Source organism: Microchirus variegatus, assembly GCF_963457635.1.
Source record: "Microchirus variegatus genome assembly, chromosome: 17".
NCBI classification, from domain to species: Eukaryota; Metazoa; Chordata; class Actinopteri; order Pleuronectiformes; family Soleidae; genus Microchirus; species Microchirus variegatus.
In genome coordinates this window covers 2,490,518-2,513,236 of record NC_139818.1, presented here as the reverse complement: position 1 = coordinate 2,513,236, position 22,719 = coordinate 2,490,518, and the positions used below count along the sequence as shown (strand labels likewise).

Here is a 22,719-nt window from a genome sequence, read left to right as displayed (position 1 = left end):
CAGACCTGATTTGTCATCATCTAAGTTATTTTACTAAGTTATTTTTATATTGTACAGATTTGTGATCTTGGGATACACAGCTCCATGAGTTTGAAACAACTTTAATCTGTTGTAATCTGTGAAAAGTGTCTATAAAATCCGCCTCATTAGACTCTGACAGAAATGATATCAACTCAAAGAGTTGTCGACAAACAACAGAGAAAAAGGCGAACGACTTAAATCCACATGGATTTCTGTATCTCTACAGATTAGAGACGCTGGTAGTAAAACTATTTCATTGACATTTAATGTGAATTCCATGGATAAGCACTTTAGATAGTGGTGAATGGATCACACTGATGAGCTTAAGACCTTTACTGTGTCTGAACAGTCTGATAACTGTGTTTATACAGTAACACTGTTGAGGCTCAGCTAAAGCACTGAATCTCAACGTTTTTATATGAACAAGAACCACTTGAGAGAATATAGAGCTGTCAAAGCAAAGGCCACAGGAGGCAGATTTATCCTCACAGATACTTCACACACCGTTATAGTGACAATAGATTAAGAATAAGAACGATAATCTAAGGTAACGTCTCTAACCAGGCTGAACCACCTGATCTGTTCTGCTGTGAAGAACGACACCATCCTGACATCATTATTAAGTGTTGACACGGCTAATATTCACTGAGCTCGACGAGACGTTCAGTTTGCAAACACACTGTAAAACACACAGATTATTTGTAATTTCCCAGCTGGTAAATAAAAGATGACTTTGCTGCTGCTGCTGCTGCTGCTGCTGCTGCTGTTGTTGTTGTTGTTGTTGTTATGCTGCATTACTTTTAATAAAAATACATAATTTAAACCGTTCCACCCAGTTCTCTGCAGAATGAAGCAGCTGTGTGTCTGCAGCAGAGTGATGTTCACTGTTGAGTTCAAGTGTTTTTCTCGGTCGCTGATGACAAAAATCCCACAAAATTCCATCTTTAACCCTTAGTGCCGCAGGTGCACTCATGTGGGCAAAATCTCTGTGTTCTTATGTGTTGTTGAGTCAAAGTTATGATTAATGTTATACCACATTTTTAGTAGTGACATAAACTAGCAATAATTGTGCAGAAGTCACAAAAACAGACAGTTTTTCTTTTCTTTTGTTCATAAAAACGAGCCGAGTTAAAGGGATACTTCACCGATTTGAATGTGGCTTTGTATTGCTAGAATAGCAGTAGTATTTTTTAAGAAAATGTGCTTCCCTCCCTCAGTTTTTCCCTGACTTGTAAAAAAATCTGTTTTCCCTCATCCAAATTTGCCCTACTGTGAGTCAAATGACGCGTTTTGCATCACAGTAGGGCAAATTTTGAAAATGGAAAACTGATTTTTTTACAACTCAGTGAAAAACTGAGGGAGGGAAGCAGATTTTCTAAAAAATACTACTGCTATTCTAGCAATACAAAGCCACATTCAAATCGGTGAAGTATCCCTTTAACTTTGAACTGTTCAAAATTTCACAAATTCAATCCGATTTTAAACATTTTCAGCACTTTTTGCCCAAAATGAAAGAACGTTTTCATCAGATTTTCAGGTTGTGCTGAAAAAAAAGGATCTAAGAAACTCTATATTGCACATTATTATAGCCTCTGTATTTACTGTACGTTTAAACATAGTCATGGAAAAAAAGCAGTTAAAGAGTTAACTTTTAAACGCACTTTAAATCATCTGTACTCAATAAAATGGCAGCACTAATGTTGTCAATGTTAAGCCACTGATCACTGGTGCTGCAAATATTTCACAATAAAAGCCCTGCTGAAGAGAAAACTATATAATAATGGAAACAGAGAACAGAAATGCAGGTGATTTTACTTTGAAATGGGTAAAGTACGTATTGTGCAACTTTTTTTAGACTATGAAAATGAATGTTAGTTGCAGCCCAAGGTCAGAGTTTTTTTTTTAATTGTTGCGGTGTATGGAAGTCAAAAAACAAAGACGGAGACTATCAGTCACTTAATCAGGAAGTAAGCTGAAGCATCAACAAACAAGGTCTTTTGTTATTGTTTTGACTGAGAGAGCGAATAAGACAGAGACCCCTAGAGGCAGCAATTACATACTGTGCATTTAAAGCCATTTGATTTCACAAGCAGTTGGATTGTTTGAAGGATTTGCTCTTTGTAAACCATCATAAACCATCATATAAACAGTGTTGTAACCAAAAACCTGAGGCAGTTGCAGAGCCAAGCGTGTCCTCAGATGAACACCTGCACATCTGCTGGCAACATTCACTGGTCACATAAATAATTCAGAGCAACTCTCCCCAGGAGAACGCTACAGTTACACCAGATATACACAACAAGACATACAGTACAACAAGACAAGACATACAGTACAACAAGACATACAGCACAACACGGCGTAACATCACTGACACTGAGCGTCACAGTGCTGTCTGCTGAACAGCGCTAAACCAGATTTTACAGCACTCTTTCTTGTCCTCTTTTGTAAATATACATCTGTTAATATAAATAAATATACAATCCTGTTTCTGCCACTTGAGAAGTGAAAATATTTATTAGTTACTTACTCATTTTTACTTTTGTAAAGTAAGTGGCGGAAATGGGCTTCCATACATTTAAGTAAGTTAAACTATTAACAAGCTAATTCTGCAGTTTTAATTCTCAGATCACATAAAAAAACAAATACAATACAAAAACAACTTCATTTGCTACAGAAGAAGAGCTGAAACTAGCGGTGGAGACGATCTACGACTCAGGAAAATGTTCACTGATGTTATAAATATAGTGAAATTGGGCTAATTTCCCTGTAGACCACCATTAAAACCAAAGTGGCTATTCGATATATTATTTTTTTTTCCTGGTTGGCTTCGGGAGGAACCACGAAGAGTATGTACATGTTTTGTATGGTCTATGGTCTATTATATGGTCTATTGCATGGTCTATGGTCTATTGTATGGTCTATGATCTATTGTATGGTCTAGTATATGATCTATGGTTTATTGTATGGTCTATTATATGATCTATAGTCTATTGTATGGTCTATTATATGATCTATGGTCTATTGTATGATCTATTGTATGGTCTATGGTCTATTATATGGTCTACTGCATGGTCTATGGTCTATTGTATGGTCTATGGTCTAGTATATGATCTACGGTTTATTGTATGGTCTATTATATGATCTATAGTCTATTGTATGGTCTATTATATGATCTAATGTCTATTGTATGATCTATTGTATGGTCTATGGTCTATTATATGGTCTATTGTATTGTCTATTATATGGTCTATGGTCTATTGTATGATCTATGGTCTATTGTAGGGTCTATGGTCTATTATATGATCTATGGTCTATTATATGTTCTATGGTCTATTATATGATCTATAGTCTATTATATGATCTATGGTCTATTGTATGATCTATTGTATGGTCTATGGTCTATTATATGGTCTATTGTATGGTCTATGGTCTATAATATGGTCTATTATATGATCTATGGTCGATTATATATTGTATGGTCTATGGTCTATTGTATGGTCTATTACATGATCTATGGTCTATGGTCTATTATATGATCTATGGCCTATTATACGTTCTATTATATGATCTATAGTCTATTGTATGGTCTATTATATGATCTATGGTCTATGGTATATGGTCTATTGTATGGTCTATGCTCTTTTGTATGGTCTATGGGTGAAAACTAAAATCACTAAAGATAGAATTTGAATAAGTGTGACCATTAGTTGTCCTAATTGTGCTGGTAAAAGAAACTAAAAACAAACAGCAAAAAAAGCTCTCTGAAGGTAACGTTTAATTCACTTCTCTGTCTATATAGATGTGGTGTGTACAGTGGGACAATGGGTGGATTATGAGCCGTATTTACAGATATTAACAGAATATAAATATAGTTATATCTACGTATTAACAGCACATTATTTAAGATTGACTTTGCTCCTGCGTGAAAGTCAAATAAACAACTTAATTGTGGGTTTGAAAAGCTGGTTGAACACAGAAGCATTTTCACATTTTAAAACTCTTCCTGTTTCACAAAGCGCACGAGCAACTTATTGATACATATTAAAACGTGTGAGCGTTGAAAAGAGTCTTTTCTCATTAGAGAAAACACTTTTATGTAAAGTGTTAAAAAATGCTGTAGGGAGCACGGAAACTGCTGAAGCGGCAGTAGACTTCTTTTTTTCTTCTTCTTTTTTTAAATGTTGTGCAGTTTCACCTCACTGTTTACTACTTTGCATCCTAATCAGACTTTCTACACGTTTGCATTCTCACTACACTAATCCCATCAGACTAAAGGGCTCAGTAATACTTAATGAGATAAGTCACTAACTCTCTTATCCCTATATGTTTGCTGATTGTGTTCTCCACTAATGCTGCGCCTAATGCATGCAGATGTACACGGTGTGTGCATGTAGAGATGGAGGGATGGATAGAGATAGAGATAGATAGAGAGAGAAGGTGGGGAGTCATTTTCATTCAATACTTCAGAGACTGAGACATTCAGAGATGCGTGAGTGGAATCTCAAAAGGCTGCTGTGTCCATCTCCTCCCTCTTTCTTTCTCTCTTCTTCCTTCACTTCACTTCTCACACAAATCAACTTTGTCTTGTTCTTCAGTGAACTGATCTCACCGTGGTCAGACTTTACAACACTTTCATACCTTTGACTCTAATTCCACTAATTGGTTTGAGTGTTTTTTCAATCATTTTTCAGCTTCCTAATTGTTGAAGATTTTCTGGTTTCTTTTGCTCCACGTAACAAAGAAATCATTAAAACCCATTAAATTTGGTTTGTGGACAAAAACGACTCGTCGTTTCCAGGATTTCTGACATTTTAAGGACCGAGCAAGCGCCTAATTAATCGACAAAAGAGAGATAATTGATGATGCTATCATGAACATACTGTCAGTTATTTCCAGTGAATCCAACATTAACAACATCCTGTTGGAATAAAATAAACAACCTCACGTTCAAACTCAAATAGTGGCCAACAAAGCAGCGCTTTTTAAAACATTCTTCTTTTAAGCACGAGTGTTCCTGACATTGAGTTCTGATGTTCAGAAACCACGAGGACGACGTCCTTGGACGACAAACTCATGCTCTTTTTGGTTTCTTCCTGGTCATTAATGGAATGTACAAAGAAACATGTCTAATAACACCAGCCTTATTTACTACAACTAAGAAGCTAACTATTATTTTAAAGTGATAGTTCAGGGAATTTTGGACACAAGACCTATTTTCCAACTCAGCCGGTGTGATGGAGACGTCTGGAGACGTTTTCAAGAAATTTCATTCAGTTCTTCTAGTTGCCGAGTTCGCTGATGCTAGGGCTAGTGCAGGTCAATGGTACCTGCTAGCATGGCATTAGAAACACTCATACCGACTCCACAGTGCACCTGAGGCAAATCAATTGTAACGGCAGACTATCGATGTACATATCATGTACTCAGGTCGGCGACCTTGAGTGTCTTGAAAGGCGCCTTAAATATAATGCATTATTATTATTGTTATTATTATTATTATATCTGTGTTGATAGAATGTTTGAAATAAAACCAACCTTGCAATTTGAAGGTTTTATGTCTCAGCGGCAGCAGCAGCGCGTCATACTTCCTGTTAGGCTATGGCAGCGGCGGACTGATTCCGCTGCTGCTGAGAAAGTAGTCCCTCAAAAATTCATGCGATGCGAGGTTAGTTTTGTTTCAAATATTATTCTATCAACACAGATATGTACATCGATAGTCTGCCGTTACAATTGATTTGCCTCGGTTTCACTGTGGAGTCAGTATGTGTTTTTAATGCCATGCTAACATGCATCATTGACTTGCGCTAGCCATAGCATCAGCGAACTCGGCAACTAGAAGAAGTGAATGAAATTTCTTGAAAACGTCTCCAGACGTCGCCATCACACCGGCTGAGTTGGTAAATAGGTCTTATGTTCAAAATTCCGAACTATCCCTTTAAGGTGAAACTACGTCCTCTGATTGGATTGAACATATTTTCTTCGGTGGGGAAAAAAGGCAACAAACGCTGCACAACAGTCATTTCAACACTGAGTGTGAGGGTCACATGTTGAACAACAGGATCTACAAATGACACACCACACAGGAAGGAACCTCCTCCTTCTCCCTCTGTCTTTCCAGCTCCCTCCATCCTCTCCAATGCCATTAGTCCACTTCCTGAACAATGAGTGCACTCACTGACTCATAATGCATCTCTCTGGCACCTCGTCCTCTAACTGTGACATCACAACGACACACATGAACCTCAGTGTGAGGACAGACTCGCTAAAACAAACAAAACACACACACTTTAACAAAGTCTGAATGTGGAAAACACAATAAGGGAAAGGGTTTCTGCATCAACTCCAGGTTTTGCAGTTGTCCAAACTTAGCAGTAAACGTGTTGGAGCAGCACAGACAAGACCATTTATTATTCACCATCTCCTGTGGTGGAGACATCAACATGCACCAAAAACTCACTCACTGTTCAATTTCAAGGCAGACGGACTTTAAAATCTACCATCTTCACCAAAACACCACAGAACAGAACAGAACAGAACAGAACAGAACAGAACACGCTGCAGTGGAAACACAGTGAAGAGTGTGTTTCACTGCAATCACACACTCCAACAAAACATCAGTCATCAACCGTGTGTTTATCTGTGAGCGCCGTGTTAACTGTGGGAAATACACTGTGGTGTTTCTATATCTGACCCACTATAGCAGCTAATGTACACACATATATGTATATGTATATATACTGTATTTATAGCAATATTGTGATCATTTTATGTGTAAGTATTGTGTCAGCCGTACAGAACTAACATGTCTGTATTTGTACTCAATTTGTTTAAATGTTAATTTGTAAATTGAAGCTAAACCTTTTAAATGTGACACAGATTATTAATCTCTATTAATCCCATGTTCACATGAAAACAATAACATATGGGAGTTATTGATCTTAATCTCGTGTACTGATCCGAGTTGTGGGTTTAAGATTTGGATGGGGACCTCGGAGGATTTTTCATATTTCAAACTAAAAGTATGCAAAGAAAGAAAGTTTTTTTTAGTTTGACGCAGAAATAACTGATGTTTCCACAAAACACAGGCTACAAACTTCTCGTGCAGAGTTTACTTAAATGGCCAGAACCTCAGTCCATAATCGATAAATCATTAACAATTTCACAGCCTTTGTATTTGAACTTTTTTGAAGCCTTTAAGGCAGGAAGTCAGACCAATTCCATGAGCTATAAATCATCAAGTGACAACACTTAGCCAATCAATTCAATCAATTCAATCAATTCAATCAATTCTAATTGGCGCACACGGGAGAGTAAAGTTCTTCTTTATGCTACAACATAATACATTCATTAATAGTAATTGTAGCTGTTCATTTTTAATGCGCTCTATTTTATCTTACAATTATACTTAAAACACAGAGGCTGATGCCCGTATTTAAATATAACCACACAACTGAGACATTAGGATGTTCTGTTCATTCTACAGAATTAAACACAGTCCACATAATAATCCTAATTCTTCACTGTCCACAACACCTCCCGGGGATTTTCACTGTTCTGTGCAACATCCTCTATAATCACACTTTTACAAATATTCTTTATCCCCAACATCAAACAATGTCTGACCAACAGTTTAAGAACAAGTCCAAGATGTAAAAAACCTGATTTACATGGAACAAATTAACTATTTCAACCTGTACGTCCAGATTTAATCACTCTCAGCGTCTTATTCCACCTGCACTCAGCAGCAGCTAAAGTGACAGCAGCACACTCGTCTTCTCAGAGTGTCTGCAGCTGTGTTTCCTTTATCACTGATGTCATTATCGACCCTCGTAGACATCTCTGCGTGCAGCCGTATAATAATAATATAACAGATACAAACACAGAGCTGAAAATGATGGTCGCTCTGAAGCAGCAGCATCACTTGTGTCTGCTGCCTCTATCTCACATGGTGCAATGACACTGGAGGAGATGAGTGAGATGGACTGAGCAGAGGAGGAAGACACAGAGTGTGATTTAGACCCAGTTCCACGTTTTTAACCCACCCTCAGAACTGGAGTTACAACAGGGTAGTGGTTAAAGTCTACTCCTGTGAAACGCTCAGGAATGTGACTGCTGCTCGTGGGACACCACAGACCCAACAAACTTCCAGTCAAGACTCAAGACCACACAGGATTTCAGGGAGGAGATTCCAGGGATTTGTGATCCCACAGAAAACGTGATTAAAGAATGTAAACAGACGCGGAGGCGGAGTGTCGTCGCAGCAGCGTCAGTTAGTTCTCCGCTCGTCAGGCTGGACCCAGTGGAAGTTGTCGGGATTGAGATTGAGCATAAAAACAGTAAAATCTGTTGGTATTTTTGATCTTGCAGAACACATTTGGGGCCAATTCCAATTCCTATCTTAACCCTCAAGCTCAACCCTTCAAAACCAAGTGTTGAGGGTTATTTTGTCACTTAGAAATGGGACACCCCTTAAATGCAGATAAGTCTTCAGACTGTAGGGGGCAGAATAACGCCAAAGCTGCGTCCAGTCTGTCAACTCCAAAAAAGAAGAAGAAGAAGAACACATTTACGTCAGGATTATTTATTCTGATCCGTTTGTCAGTCAAGTTATTAGGTTGTCAGTTAGTTATAAGATGATACTCATACAAATATTCAGCTGACAGTTACCACACACCACGACTTATTGAAAAGTAAACCACACCGGCCGACTATTGACAAAAGATGGTAAAATAAAAATAAATGTTACGCAACAATGACGTCAGTAATCCATAATATGGGCCTAAACTAAGATAATTTTTATATCTCTATTAACAAAGAAAATACTTCATTTGTAGCGTACTCGTTTCGCTGCTTTCGACGCCATCTTTGTTATGTGAAAACACGCAATGCGTTCTGGGTAGCCCTTGGCCTCAACTTAATGTCAGGACAGCACTTGGACTAGAGGGAGAGCATTTTTGAGATTGAGGGTTAAGCAAGGAATTGGAATTCACCGTTGATCTTTAACGTCAAACAGTTTCCTTTGCATCTCTCTTGAAACACACAAATAACTCCTCAATCCAGTCCAAACCTAGTGGACAAGCAGTGAGAGGTCACGTGATCTTCTCGTGCTGGAAGACCAAACTCAAGAGACAGAGTGAGATAAGAGCTGTGGGCGTTTACAACAGCACAAACTACACAGAGGTTAGTTGGGGTTAAAGAGATAAAGGTGAAAGTGAGAGTGTCAGCATTTTCACGTTCACTTACGGCTCACAGGGATTCTTTCTGTGATGGAGTTAAGTGAAATACGATGTGGTGTCAACACGGGACTTTATTTTCCTACTTCCTCTCTCTGCTTGTGCTGAATTCTGCTGAATTCATGTGACTCTGCTGTGGCAGAAACAGAACATTTGCAGTGAACCAGTGACCTTTGACACACTGACGCAACACAACCATTCCACAACTACTGAATTTGACAGATTTGGTGTGAAACTGCCACTCAAATCATCTTCTCGATGCCTGTTTTCACATCTTAAAGCTCCCATAGAGTGGTTATGGAGGTCTACTTACATACATTAACTTGTTTGTATGCTCAAAAACTTCCTAGTTGCTGTAAACGAGCCGATAGAAATCTCTCCTCACTGACGCTCTCGTTAGCCGCGATATTTCAGACTGAAATCTCACCCCCAGAAGACAGACTGTGTTGTGATTGGCCAGCCAACGAGAGCTTTCCCAACTGTCTTGTGATTGGCCAGTACCCGGAAGTGACATATTCAGCACACCCGCTCTCAGAAGCACAGCACCCCCCTCTGGAACGGTGGATGCACTGCTCCTTATTATCAAAACATTGTTTTAACAGTGTTTAAAAATAGCTTCTTCACGACTCCCGCCGCAGTCCCTTTGACGACCTTTGACCCGGAGTCAGACCCAGAGTCAGAAGACACTGTCGCTCGTGAAACACCTCCACAACGGACGTTATTCTTCTTCTGCGGTTCAATGTACGCAACCGGATGTGCCCGGACTAGTGCCCGGAGCAGGAGGATCTGCTGTTCAGGAGAACCGCTGTTTACGTAACCAGACCGGGTTTTTTCAGAGATCTCGCTGAGCCCGAGATTACAATAAAACACAGCGTTCTCAGCAGTGGCTGAACTGTTTGTTTAGAACCTTCAGGGCTTCGTAAACAAGGTAATGACGCAGATACAAACTAAAAAACAGCGATAATTGGAACTTCTGTTCTAGGTCTGCTTTAATAAATGAAGCAGCATCTGTACATGTGATACTAACCCAGCGGCACAGTTATTGTCCTCAATCTCACATCCTTTCCTCTTCCCTCTGCCCTTGGTTAACCTCTCTCTCTCTCTCTCTCTCACATACAAACACATGTTAACAGCACGTGAACACGCGGCCTCGACATGCCCGGACTCGCACGACGCGAAATGACTCAGCAAAACAGGAGGACGCTGGAACATCGTCTCCTCAGAGAGAAGAGACGACCGAGGGCAACAGGAATGTGAAGAGGAGGAGGAAGAGGAGGATGAGGAAGATGATGATGAAGAGAACACTACAACCACCTTCATCTCAACGCTCAACTCTTCTTCTGGCTCTTCATCGCCATGGCAATGATGTTACAGTGAGTCACCTCCACAGTCGTCTGCCTCCTCCTCCTCAACACGACTGGGAAGGAACATGGAATAGTTTGTGTATGTGTGTGTGTGAGTGTGTGTGTGTGTGTGTAGGTGTGTGTGTGTGTGTGAGAGAGACACTGCCAGGGAAGCAGAAGAAGAAGACGACAGAAAAAAGAGAGCTCTCTGTTTCCCTGGAAACAGACTGGGGGTCTCACCAACCCCCATTGGTTCTCTACTGGCTGGAATCAGCTTGTCACCCACAACGCTGCAGCAGCATAGACTCTGTTTCCACACACACACACACGCACGCACGCGCGCGCACGCGCGCGCGCGCACGCACACACACACACACACACACACACACACACACACACACACACACACACACACACACACACACACACACACACACACACACACACACACACACACACACACACACACACACACACACACACACACAAACATCAGATTTAAGGAGCATCTTTCTCAAACATTTTTCTTAATACAATCATTACAGTTTGATTTTCAAATCGATTAAAGTCATTTCTTTGTTTTTTTGCCAGTTTCAGGCACTGAAAGTTGAGTTTCTGAAAGCAGAGACGTGCGGTGTGGTTATTACGGTAATTTCAATCTGCAGGACGCCGACGATTTAGAGTTGGAAAAACACCTGTTTTTGGACATTGAGACGAAAACTCAAACAAATGTTATTTTTAATATGTGTTATACTGTTTAAGTTCATTTAAAATTGTTAATACAATACTTTAACATGCAATAAATTGTAAATAACTGTGCCAGATATTGAAAGTTATTCTGGAAAAACGGGCAAAAACACTTAACTCACACTCACAGGACATGATCTGGTCCTTTTATAGTTAAAATGAGAAAAAACAAAGTCCAGACTTAGGTGTAAAAGTGTTAAAGTTGGTCTTTAAAAGGTTCATTTCTGATAATTGTGACATTATGTTATAAGCGTATACACCTGTGCTGTATAAACTCCAGTTTACACTGCATTTTTCTCACATCTCACAATTTCTACATAAAAATCATATGTTATTTTTCAACACATAGAAGCTTTAGGTAACTTTAACAGTAGATTATGTGCAATAATCTATGATTTCCTGATTTATTTGTGATTTCGGGTAAGATTTTGAAAAAAGTTTCAGTGACGTTCTGTTTATCTAAAAGACATTATAGACGATTATTGTGTTCCGATCACCTTTGAGTTAACAGTTTTACATAATATTACATTTGGAGACACATTTTGTCGCAGCAGAAAACTTTACATGGAAAACGATCGGCGTGAAAGAGCCTGTGAACTCAGAGTGACTTGATTTGCGTACGACGTGACGATGATTTTGTGAACAAAGTGGCCTCAAAACAGAGAAGCAAATTGCAAAGAGTCCAGGGAGCATTAACGCCATCAGCGAATTTCACGCTAATCTGCCTTTTTATATTTGCAGAGTACAAGTCGAAACCTAAGTGAGAAAAGGTCGAGCCTTCGCGGCTCTGGTGCACGGAAATTAAACTGCAATAATTAAAAGTCCAAAGATCGCAGTTATTTTCTGTGTGACACTTGACCAACTTCAGCTCTGACAGACACTGACTTTTACCTGAATCTAAGTGGATATGTTTATGTTTATCAGGTTATGACAAAATAATACTGTACGGATGAATATTAGGGCCACATTTAGAATATATATGTATATAAAACAGCATGAATTCTGAGATTAAAGTCAGAATTCTGACTTTTTTTCTCAGAATTCTTATTATAATTCTGAATTCTCAGGTCAGAATCAGGAAGAATTTAGAATACTGAGGGAAAAAATGACTTTAATCTAAAAAATATTTTTTCCTCATTCCCTTATACTTCTGAAATTAAAGTAATTTTTTCCCTCAGAATTCTGACTTTTTCCCCTCAGAATATTGACTTAAATCTCATAATTCTAATCTTTTTCCTCATAATTCTGACTTTTTTCCTCATAATTCTGACTTTTTTCCTCATAATTCTGACTTTTTTCATCATAATTCTGACTTAAAAAAAATAAAAAGAAAAAAAGTCAGAGATTAAAGTCGTTTTTTTTGAGAATGTCAGAATACTGACTTTTATCTTATAACCGTTTTACCTCATAATTCTCACTCTTCTCATAATCCTGAAAATAAAGCAGTTTTTTTCCTCATAATTTTGTCTTTAATCACAAAATTCTGACTTTTTTCCTGATAATTCTGACTTTAATCTCAGAATTCAAGCTGTTTTATTGTGAGGAGGAAAAGTTTAGACTGAGAACAGAACGTTTAAGCCGGTAACACAACAGACTACAAAGGAGGACGTCCAGCAGCTCGAATAATGTTCCTGCTTGATAATAGACTGCAGATGTTGGAGAAACACTAGACTCTGTCGTTTTTCTTCTTAGGGCTGGTTATATACTGTATTTTGGTACTATTTCTAATTGAAATGCCAAAAACCAACATACTCTACTGTAGCAAACTGAACGGTTCCACACGTGTGAATCAACAGCAGCCGCTCTAACATCTCTGTCCATGTTCAGGCTTCAGTCACAACAGTTAAACAGTTAAACCTTAGAAAACACACGTTGTTATCTGGAGGCTGCACAGCACGACCACATCTGTTATACGCTGATGATCTCGACCAGAACTTTAATAAAAAATAATTCACTCAGGGATTTCTGAACATGAACTGATTAAAATGTGCAATAATTATATTATCACTCACACACACACAGTGTCAAAAACAACACAATCATAGTTTATGCAGAGGAGACGTCAGTGTTTCAGTTTCACTACAGCAAACACTTTTCAAAGGTCTAAATGTCACGGTGCAGTCACAGTGGAGTAAACGCTGCTCATGTCGTTTCCAAACACTTTCATGGAGACTTGGTTCAGACCTGCCTACGAATTACCTGGCAATTCTGAGATTAAAGTCAGAATTATGAGGAAAAAAGTTAGAATTATGATATTAAAGTCAGTATTCTGAAGGAAAAAAGTCAGAATTTTGTGATTGAGGTCAGAATTATGAGGAAAAAAATGCTTTATTTTCAGAATTATGAGAAAAGTCAGAATTATGAGAGGAAAGGTTATAAGATTAAAGTCAGTATTCTGAGAAAAAAAAGTCAGAATTCTGTTATTTCAGAATTGTGAGGAAAAACAATGACTTTAATCTCTGATTTTTTTTTGCTTTTTGCTTTTTTAAAGTCAAAATTAAGAGGAAAAAAGTCAGAATTCTGAGATTAAAGTCAGATCAGAATTCTGAGGAAAAAGATTAGAATTATGAGATTTAAGTCAGTACTCTGAGGGAAAAAAGTCAGAATTCTGAGAAAAAAAAAAACTTATTCTGAGATAAATTATTCAGAATTATGAGGAAAAAATATTTTTTTCTCAGAATTATGAGATTAAAGTCATTTTTTTCCCTTTTAATTCTGAATTATTCCGAATTCTGACTTGAGAATTCAGAATTAAAGTCAGAATTATGAGAAAAAAAGTCTGAATTATATGTATTTTTTAAATGTGGCCCTAATACTCTTCCGTGGAGTATTATTTTGTCATAACCTGATGTAAAAATATCCACTTAGACTCAGGTAAAAGGAGAAGAACAATAATATTGTGAGGGACAGATTCAGACGATTGAAGAACTGAAGAAGAACGCTGTCAGCAAATGCCTGTGAGGACCCGCCTCATTCTTTAAAGACAACAAAACAACAGCAAACTTCTGACTTGTGTCTCCACACGAGGACGTTTCCAGGTCAAGCACGAGCGTTTAAAAATAACTTGATTTCACGACTTCATGGCCTCTCTCAGATGGAGAGATGCTCGTTTACAAAGCACTTAACAGAACTGTAAACGGCCTGAAAAGCTTTGTCTGACCGCGGGAATCAATAGCGCTGCATCCTCACTTTGTTTCCTCTCCACTTTAACATTAGATTACTGTAATAATGTGCTTGAAGACGACCGTCTAAACTACGCCGTCTCTACTGTAGATGAGTCACATCGTCATCGTCAATGAGCTTCTACGAGTCTCCCTGCATTCATTAGGACTTCAGTGAGCAATTAGCTTTTTGGATATAATAATTAGCATTAAAATGTCTGATTAAAAAATGCTTCGTCTCAAAGTCATGAGGCTCAGAGTGAGACACCAGGTCCAGGTCCAGGTCCACAGTCGCCCCCTGGTTTGGTTTTTAATTGAGAGGCAGATCTGTGGGCACCAGCTCGTCTGATTGGATCCTGAGACGCAGCACAGCGTTACAACACCTGATTGAAAATGACCTTGTTCTAATTACGATTGGTCTAATTAGAATTCTCTGATTAAATCAGCCACAGTAGATGCAAGAATACGATGTTTGTGGTAAACTCTGCTGAGGACGTGATGCTCCTGACGACGTCTGATCCGACCAGAGGAAACAAGGTAAACAGCTGCTGTTATCGCACCACTGTCTGGATCTGAAAGAATATACACGTCGTCTTCCAGGGTTTGAGAGGTGAAGTCCAGGAAGTTGGACAGTTGGCCATTAGGGGGCGACACCACTGGCTGCAAGAAATGTGATCGAAATGAAGTCTACGGGAAAATTAGCTTCTACTTCTCTTTTGATGTAAGGTCTTCTTCAAAAGAACATGTCAGTTAAATATGTCGGGAAAACGCAGGAAGACGTACGTGCATTTCCTGTCATGAATTTACAAATTTTGAGAAGTTAGTGTCCATTTTTAAATAACCCACAACTCCTTATATGGACAGTTTTTTAAAAACTGGGAAGTCTTAAGTAACTTAAGTACAGTAAATATCATAAACTTTAAGACTTTTACTTTAGTAATATTATAAAAAGTGACTCCAACTTCTGCCAAAGTCATTTTCTTGTGAGATACTCTTTTAGGTACTTTAAACAAGACTGCTACAAATTAAAAACATAATCATTTAATCTGATTACTTATAGGTTGTGCTACAAACAGGATATAAACCACTCTTTAGACTATGTTTTAACACAGTAATGAGACTAAAATCAGCCTCAAAGCTCTGTGTTCTGTGAATAAATGACAGAAAAGTGAGTTTCTCCTCGTTTGTTTTTCTCCCTCTTTCTCGAGTCTGAGGTCGAGCTGCCCTTCCTCAGAGTCGCCATGACATCATCACATAAACTGCCTCATTCATCATCATCATCATCATCATCAGCGATGGCATCACCTGTGTACGCACACGTGTACACACTCACACACACACCTACTGCAACAACATAAAAGAGAATAGAGGAGAGAGAGTGAGATCCTGGAGCAAAGAGTGAGGAACTGCAGAGAAGGAAAGAGAAAGAGAGAAAGAGAGAGCAGCAGAAGAGGAGGAGAGGCTCCTGCTGATGATGCTGGGCTCGACACAAACTCCTGACCTGTTCACTTCCAACAATACATCTCAATAAACCACAGACAAATGTGATGAGTCAGACTTCAGGCTAACACACAGAGAGAGAGAGAGAAAAACAACGATTTAACAAGAAGGAGAGAGTGAAGAACACACCACAGCCTCCTCACAACTTCCTGTGCAGAGAAGAGCCTCACTTCCTCTCACTTCCTCTCACTTCCTCTCACTTCCTCTCACTTCCTCTCACTTCCTCACACTTCCTCTCACTTCCTCCTCTCTTAGTCACCAGTTTATCAAACAACTCCATCATCTTCATTCATTCCCCTAAGAGAAGCTGAAGAATGAGGAGTCAGTGATAATAGACAACGTTTTCAGAGAAACTTTGTGTGACGTCTGTCTACGTGATAAACAAACAGCTTTAACAGTGATGGATCCACAAATCCCCAGCTCTGTTTATGTGTTTGTACTTTTCCACGACACACTTCCAGAATTTTAGAAGAATATCTTCAGTCTCATGTGGCCTGAATACTCCAATATGACCCAAAACTTCAGTAAATCAGTATTGTTTAAATATTAGAATGAACTACTATTTTACTTCTGGGATTAATACATTTTCTCCAACAGTTTGTGTTTTTCTCAAAATCAGTGTATATTCAAAAATGTAAATTTCCCACAATTCTCCTGTTTAAAAAAAAAATCACTTTTCATTAATTAGTTTTTGAATATTTGCACTTAAACTACTGATGAGTGAAAACTTACAGCTTCAGAGCATAACTGTGGTGGTTTTTTGTTGTTGACGTGTTGACAGGTTCTGTCAGGCTACACTATCAGACCTGACGGAGGGAGCGCTTGTGTGTATACACCAGCAGTGCAGGGTGGGCGGGAACTGCTGACGATGTCCATGATTCTCTTGTTTTTGTTGTGTTTTTTCTTAAATAACACGGTCACCTTCGTGACATAAAACAGAGCAGGGATGTTGCTTCCTGTGGTCATGTGACTCTGATAAGATTAATCCTTAAAATGTGACATTTGTTTATATTTTTAAGTCTAATCTGAGGACTCACGTAGTCATGAAAGGCCTTGGCCTCGCTGGAGTGTTCACACGTGTCTCGTCTCTCTGGAGCCGCGCAGTACAGGTCCCAGAATACACTGCAACACACACACACACACACACACACTCTTGTAATCCAGCATCCAAAGCAATAAGAATGATTATATTATCAATATTGCACTAGATGACTTTAGGTGTTACAATCTGTAAACAGCACACTGAGGAACAATGAAAGAGGAGAGAATGGATAATAAAGGGAAAACAGGAGCAAGAATGATAATGAATTCAATAATGTGAGCGATGAGAAAACAGCAGGAGGACCAGAGACGATTAGACTCACCACCACCACGAGTGAAGGAACCCTGGAGGTTCTCCCAGTGTGATGTTCTTCTCCCATCGGATCTGTGGAAGAAGGAGGAGGTAGAGAGAGAAGACATGTCAATGATGTGTGAGGGAATTCCTATAAGATTATTATATTATCACTCTCACATCAGTGGATAAGTGAGCTGATGCGTGTGTGGAACACTCATCTATTCACAAGAACATGGACACGTGTGTGTCCTCTGTAGGACATTTTCTGGCATAAACACAGGACCAGTAGTCCTCATGGAGACCAGAACCTGGTCCAGAACCTCATCTCTGAGGATTGTGAATTTAGGACAAAGATTTGACTTGTAGTTAGTGTTAAAGTTAGTGTTAGACACTCACTGGATGTGATTAAAGATATGGGTAATGTTTTGTTTAGGACAGGGGCGTCAAACATAAGGCCCGCGCGGTCCAGAACCGGTCCACCAGAGGGTCCAATCCGGCCCCGCAGGACGAAATCTCGGGTGCATGTTTTGTACAAAGATTCATTCATTAATGTAAAACACATGGGAAACATTTAAAATCCTTGTTGTTATTATGAATAAATGAGTTTGACAAGGGATTTTCAAATCTGACTTGATTTTAAAAAGGAGGGAGAGCACAGATACAGAGATTATCACTGTTTTAATCCTGAGGAAACAAAGACTGCAGTAGACGATCCAGTCCAAGACGCAGGAGCACACATTTGGTGTTTAATCAAACGATCTCAGGGAGGAGATTTCAGGGATTCGGGATCTTAGAAAAACTGTCAATGAACTCTGAGAAGATGGAATCCACTTGTCTTGTACACGTTCAGGTCCTGGTCAACTCTCTGTCATTGGTCATTTGAAATCAGGAATATCCGTCTGTTAATCCCTCACACTATAGGATAATCTGTTCAAATCAGGCTAAAATCAGAAGAAACTGACGATTGTGAGGAACAGAAATCTGGCCAAGTGTTTTATTATAATCTGTATCCTCTGTTATGAGCTGAGTTTAAGAAAATCAACAGCAGCAAAGACAATGATCTAATGTTGAACTTCAGCAGTAAACACGCGTTTTAACCCTCGATGACGACGTGGATGAAGCGTCCTGGCGCCTGAACGCCTCGGCCAAGGTCGGCGTCTAAGACGAGCGCTGACGTCACCACAGCAGCAGGGACACAGAGTCACCGTCTGAGCAGCAGCAGAAGTGGCATCAGCAGCAGCAGCAGCAGCAGCAGCAGCAGCAGCAGCAGCAGCAGCGTTTGCCTCTGCTCTCCATAAACACACTTGCATCATTCTTTTTTATCGCACTCAAGTTTCGAGTCGTCTCACGTTCACGTCTTCTTTAATCCCGCCCCCTCCCTCGCTGAAATAATCTCACATGGGTAAGAAGACGACGGTGCCACCTGCTCCACCGACACAGAAACAACAGGAAACGGTGAACGAGTGCAGTTCAATCAGAGCGTCCTGACCTCGGCTGCACACACACACACACACACACACACACACACACACACACACACACCACACACACACACACACACACACACACACACACACACACACACACAGGAATGTCCTGCTTTGAAGTTTCCTTGAGACTCAGGAAGTGCCGTCTCTGTGTTTATCCAACACACTTGTCTTCAGCGGCTCTTGTGAAGCCGTTGGTCGAGTTGAAACGTTACAGGCAGCACACGCACGCACGCACGCACACACACACACACACACACATTCTTGTATGCAGGATTTCCACTTTATAAATCAACACAATTACAAATATCTACTTCATGAATGACATCTATAAAGAACTACTGGTTGCAGAACCATAAAATGTCTGCAGGTGGAGCCCCAGAGCAAAAAGGGCTGGAAAACGTTTTCGATTTTTATTTTTTATTTTTTTTATTTTACAAAAACATCATACTTATACTATCTCGACCAAAATAAAAAAAAAAATTGACCAAAAACGTCATACTAAACTATGTCGTCCAAAATGTGAAAAAATCTTTGACAAAAAAAATATGGTCCAAAATTTGACAAAAACGTCATATTATACTTATACTATAATTTATATATATATATTTTTTTTTGACAAATTGAGTATAGCATGTTATAGCAACCTAAGGAAGTGATTTCAATGAAAACAAAGTCAAAATGTCCTCACTCTGTAAAAATGACCTCACTTTGTTGGTTAAAAACCCTCACTGGTCCTCAGTATGCCACAAGTACAAGAACACACACACACACACACACACACACACACACACACACACACACACACACACACACACACACACACACACACACACACACACACACACACACACACACACACACACACACACACAGAGTTCATCTCAGGACACCTTTCATCTGACTGTGCCCGTATATCCTGTCTTCCTGTCGTCTGCCACCTTCATTCATTCATTCATTCTTTTGTGTGATTACGAGCAGATGCAGGTGAACAGAGTTTTTAATCTGTGGTTCTTTGTCATGAACATAAATGATGTACAGTAACTTAGTTATCTGTTTGCTGCTAGGTCAAGAAACACTATCAGACAGGCCTTTGTGGAGCATGTGTGTGTGTGTGTGTGTGTGTGTGTGTGTGTGCAGTCGAGCGGAAACAATTACTGAAGCTTTTTTTCATGATTTTAAAACCGGATTTCTGATTGTTTCAGCTTCTTAAAGGTGAATATTTTATTCATTTCTTCGCTCCATAAAACAAAGAAATCATTAAAAACTCACTTAACAGAGGCAATTTTAACGTCATCTGTCTTTCTATTTTCATTCATATCATAAATATTAAACATGTTTGATATTTTACGACTGATTTAGGACGACTGGAGCGTGAGCAGAACCCCATAATAACCAACGAGAGCTGTTACGAGCCCTGGATACTTTTTATTGAACTATTATTCTGTTTGGACTTTTTGTTCTGTTTTATTTACGCAAGGTTTCCAGTTCCTTGTTTCCTGTTTTATTTTGAAGTGTTTTCTCCTTTCCTGTGTGTTCCACTATGAAAAGCAAAAACTGTGTGGTAGTGGTATAAAAACTATAGACTAGACTATTTACCATGTCATTATTCTCATTTTTATCATTTTAAACACATTTACAATGATAACTCTGTGATATCTGTGAGAAACAAACATTTTATAGTCAATAATTCATCTAAAATGATGATATTTTAGCTTTAACAAACATCTGACTGTGATGCTGATAAAGTGCAGATGAATTGTTCCTCTCTATCTGACAAACAGTAGAATAATCACTTCCTGCTGCTGCCCCTGGTAACCAGTCATCTTTTCATGATGATTGTGTGAGCCTTCACCATCCGTGATTCACTGTTTATGTTGTGTTACAGTTGTGCGTCTGAAGCGTGACTCATCTTTGTGAGCTCTTGTTTCCTGAGGACACACTGATGTAAACAGATGTGGACGACAAAGTGTGTGTGTGTGTATGTGTGTGTGTGTGTGTGTGTCTCAGCTCTGTTTATACTTGTTGCTCTCTTAGCTAATGTGTGTTCACACACTTGAACACGACACCGCCTCCTTCTCATCTCACACATCTGTGGACGAGAGAGCGAGTTATAGGACAAAGAGGGAGGAGACGCTAAGGTGTGTGTGTGTGTGTGTGTGCGCGCACAAACACACACTAAGTGAGAGAATCTGTGCCAGCTGATGATGTAACCTCTTCCATCCCCCTCTCTTTGTTCTCCTGTCCTGGCTCGTGTACAACAACACGCCTGCAGAGAAGAAGCCGTGGATTCAGCTCACCTCACATTCACCCTGTCACCTTTTCACCTCTGCAGAATTAACCCTCACGTTCACCCTGTCACCTTTTCACCTCTGCAGAGTTAACCCTCACGTTCACCCTGTCACCTTTTCACCTCTGCAGAGTTAACCCTCACGTTCACCCTGTCACCTTTTCACCTCTGCAGAGTTAACCCTCACGTTCACCCCGTCACCTTCTCACCTCTGCAGAGTTAACCCTCACGTTCACCCTGTCACCTTCTCACCTCTGCAGAATTAACCCTCACGTTCACCCTGTCACCTTTTCAGCTCTGCAGAGTTAACCCTCACGTTCACCCTGTCACCTTTTCACCTCTGCAGAGTTAACCCTCACGTTCACCCTGTCACCTTTTCACCTCTGCAGAGTTAACCCTCACGGTTACCCTGTCACCTTTTCACCTCTGCAGAATTAACCCTCACGTTCACCCTGTCACCTTTTCACCTCTGCAGAGTTAACCCTCACGTTCACCCTGTCACCTTTTCACCTCTGCAGAATTAACCCTCACGTTCACCCTGTCACCTTTTCACCTCTGCATAGTTAACCCTCACGTTCACCCTGTCACCTTCTCACCTCTGCAGAATTAACCCTCACGTTCACCCTGTCACCTTCTCACCTATGCAGAGTTAACCCTCACATTCACCCTGTCACCTTCTCACCTCTGCAGAATTAACCCTCACGTTCACCCTGTCACCTTTTCACCTCTGCAGAATTAACCCTCACGTTCACCCTGTCACCTTTTCACCTCTGCATAGTTAACCCTCACATTCACCCTGTCACCTCTGCAGAATTAACCCTCACGTTCACCCTGTCACCTTCTCACCTCTGCAGAGTTAACCCTCACATTCACCCTGTCACCTTCTCACCTCTGCAGAATTAACCCTCACGTTCACCCTGTCACCTTTTCACCTCTTCAGAATTAACCCTCACATTCACCCTGTCACCTTTTCACCTCTGCAGAATTAACCCTCACGTTCACTCTGTCACCTTTTCACCTCTGCAGAATTAACCCTCACGTTCACCCTGTCACCTTTTCACCTCTGCATAGTTAACCCTCACATTCACCCTGTCACCTCTGCAGAATTAACCCTCACGTTCACCCTGTCACCTTCTCACCTCTGCAGAGTTAACCCTCACATTCACCCTGTCACCTTCTCACCTCTGCAGAATTAACCCTCACGTTCACCCTGTCACCTTTTCACCTCTTCAGAATTAACCCTCACATTCACCCTGTCACCTTTTCACCTCTGCAGAATTAACCCTCACGTTCACTCTGTCACCTTTTCACCTCTGCAGAATTAACCCTCACGTTCACCCTGTCACCTTTTCACCTCTGCAGAGTTAACCCTCACGTTCACCCTGTCACCTCTGCACAGTTAACCCTCACGTTCACCCCGTCACCTTTTCACAGAGACAGTGCTCGTAATTATGACTCCACTCCCACGTTTCTACGTACATGAAGCAGCGCATGGCGTGAAACAGCAGGTGGCGGCGTAACAAACAACAGAGACATTTACCTAAATATCCACTTATCTTCTTTCTTGCACAGAATTCAAGCACTTTCAATGACCCGTG

At 40.0% G+C, this 22,719-nt stretch overlaps 1 protein-coding gene across 26 annotated transcripts in view; it reads right to left on the bottom strand.

Moving 5' to 3' along the window:
• The window catches only part of ssbp2b (single stranded DNA binding protein 2b), a gene marked incomplete at both ends in the record, with an annotated part of 61,612 nt that overhangs the window by 8,088 nt on the left and 30,805 nt on the right, over window positions 1-22,719 (bottom strand). For 23 of the 26 annotated variants that reach the window (XM_083903374.1, XM_083903388.1, XM_083903393.1 and 20 more), the window contains 2 exons: window positions 17,046-17,130; window positions 17,373-17,434. The exons of the other annotated variants lie outside the window; for them this stretch is intronic. In XM_083903374.1, the coding sequence (XP_083759500.1) occupies window positions 17,046-17,130; window positions 17,373-17,434 (147 nt within the window). The remainder of the gene's footprint in view (window positions 1-17,045; window positions 17,131-17,372; window positions 17,435-22,719) is intronic. 26 annotated transcript variants of the gene reach the window in all.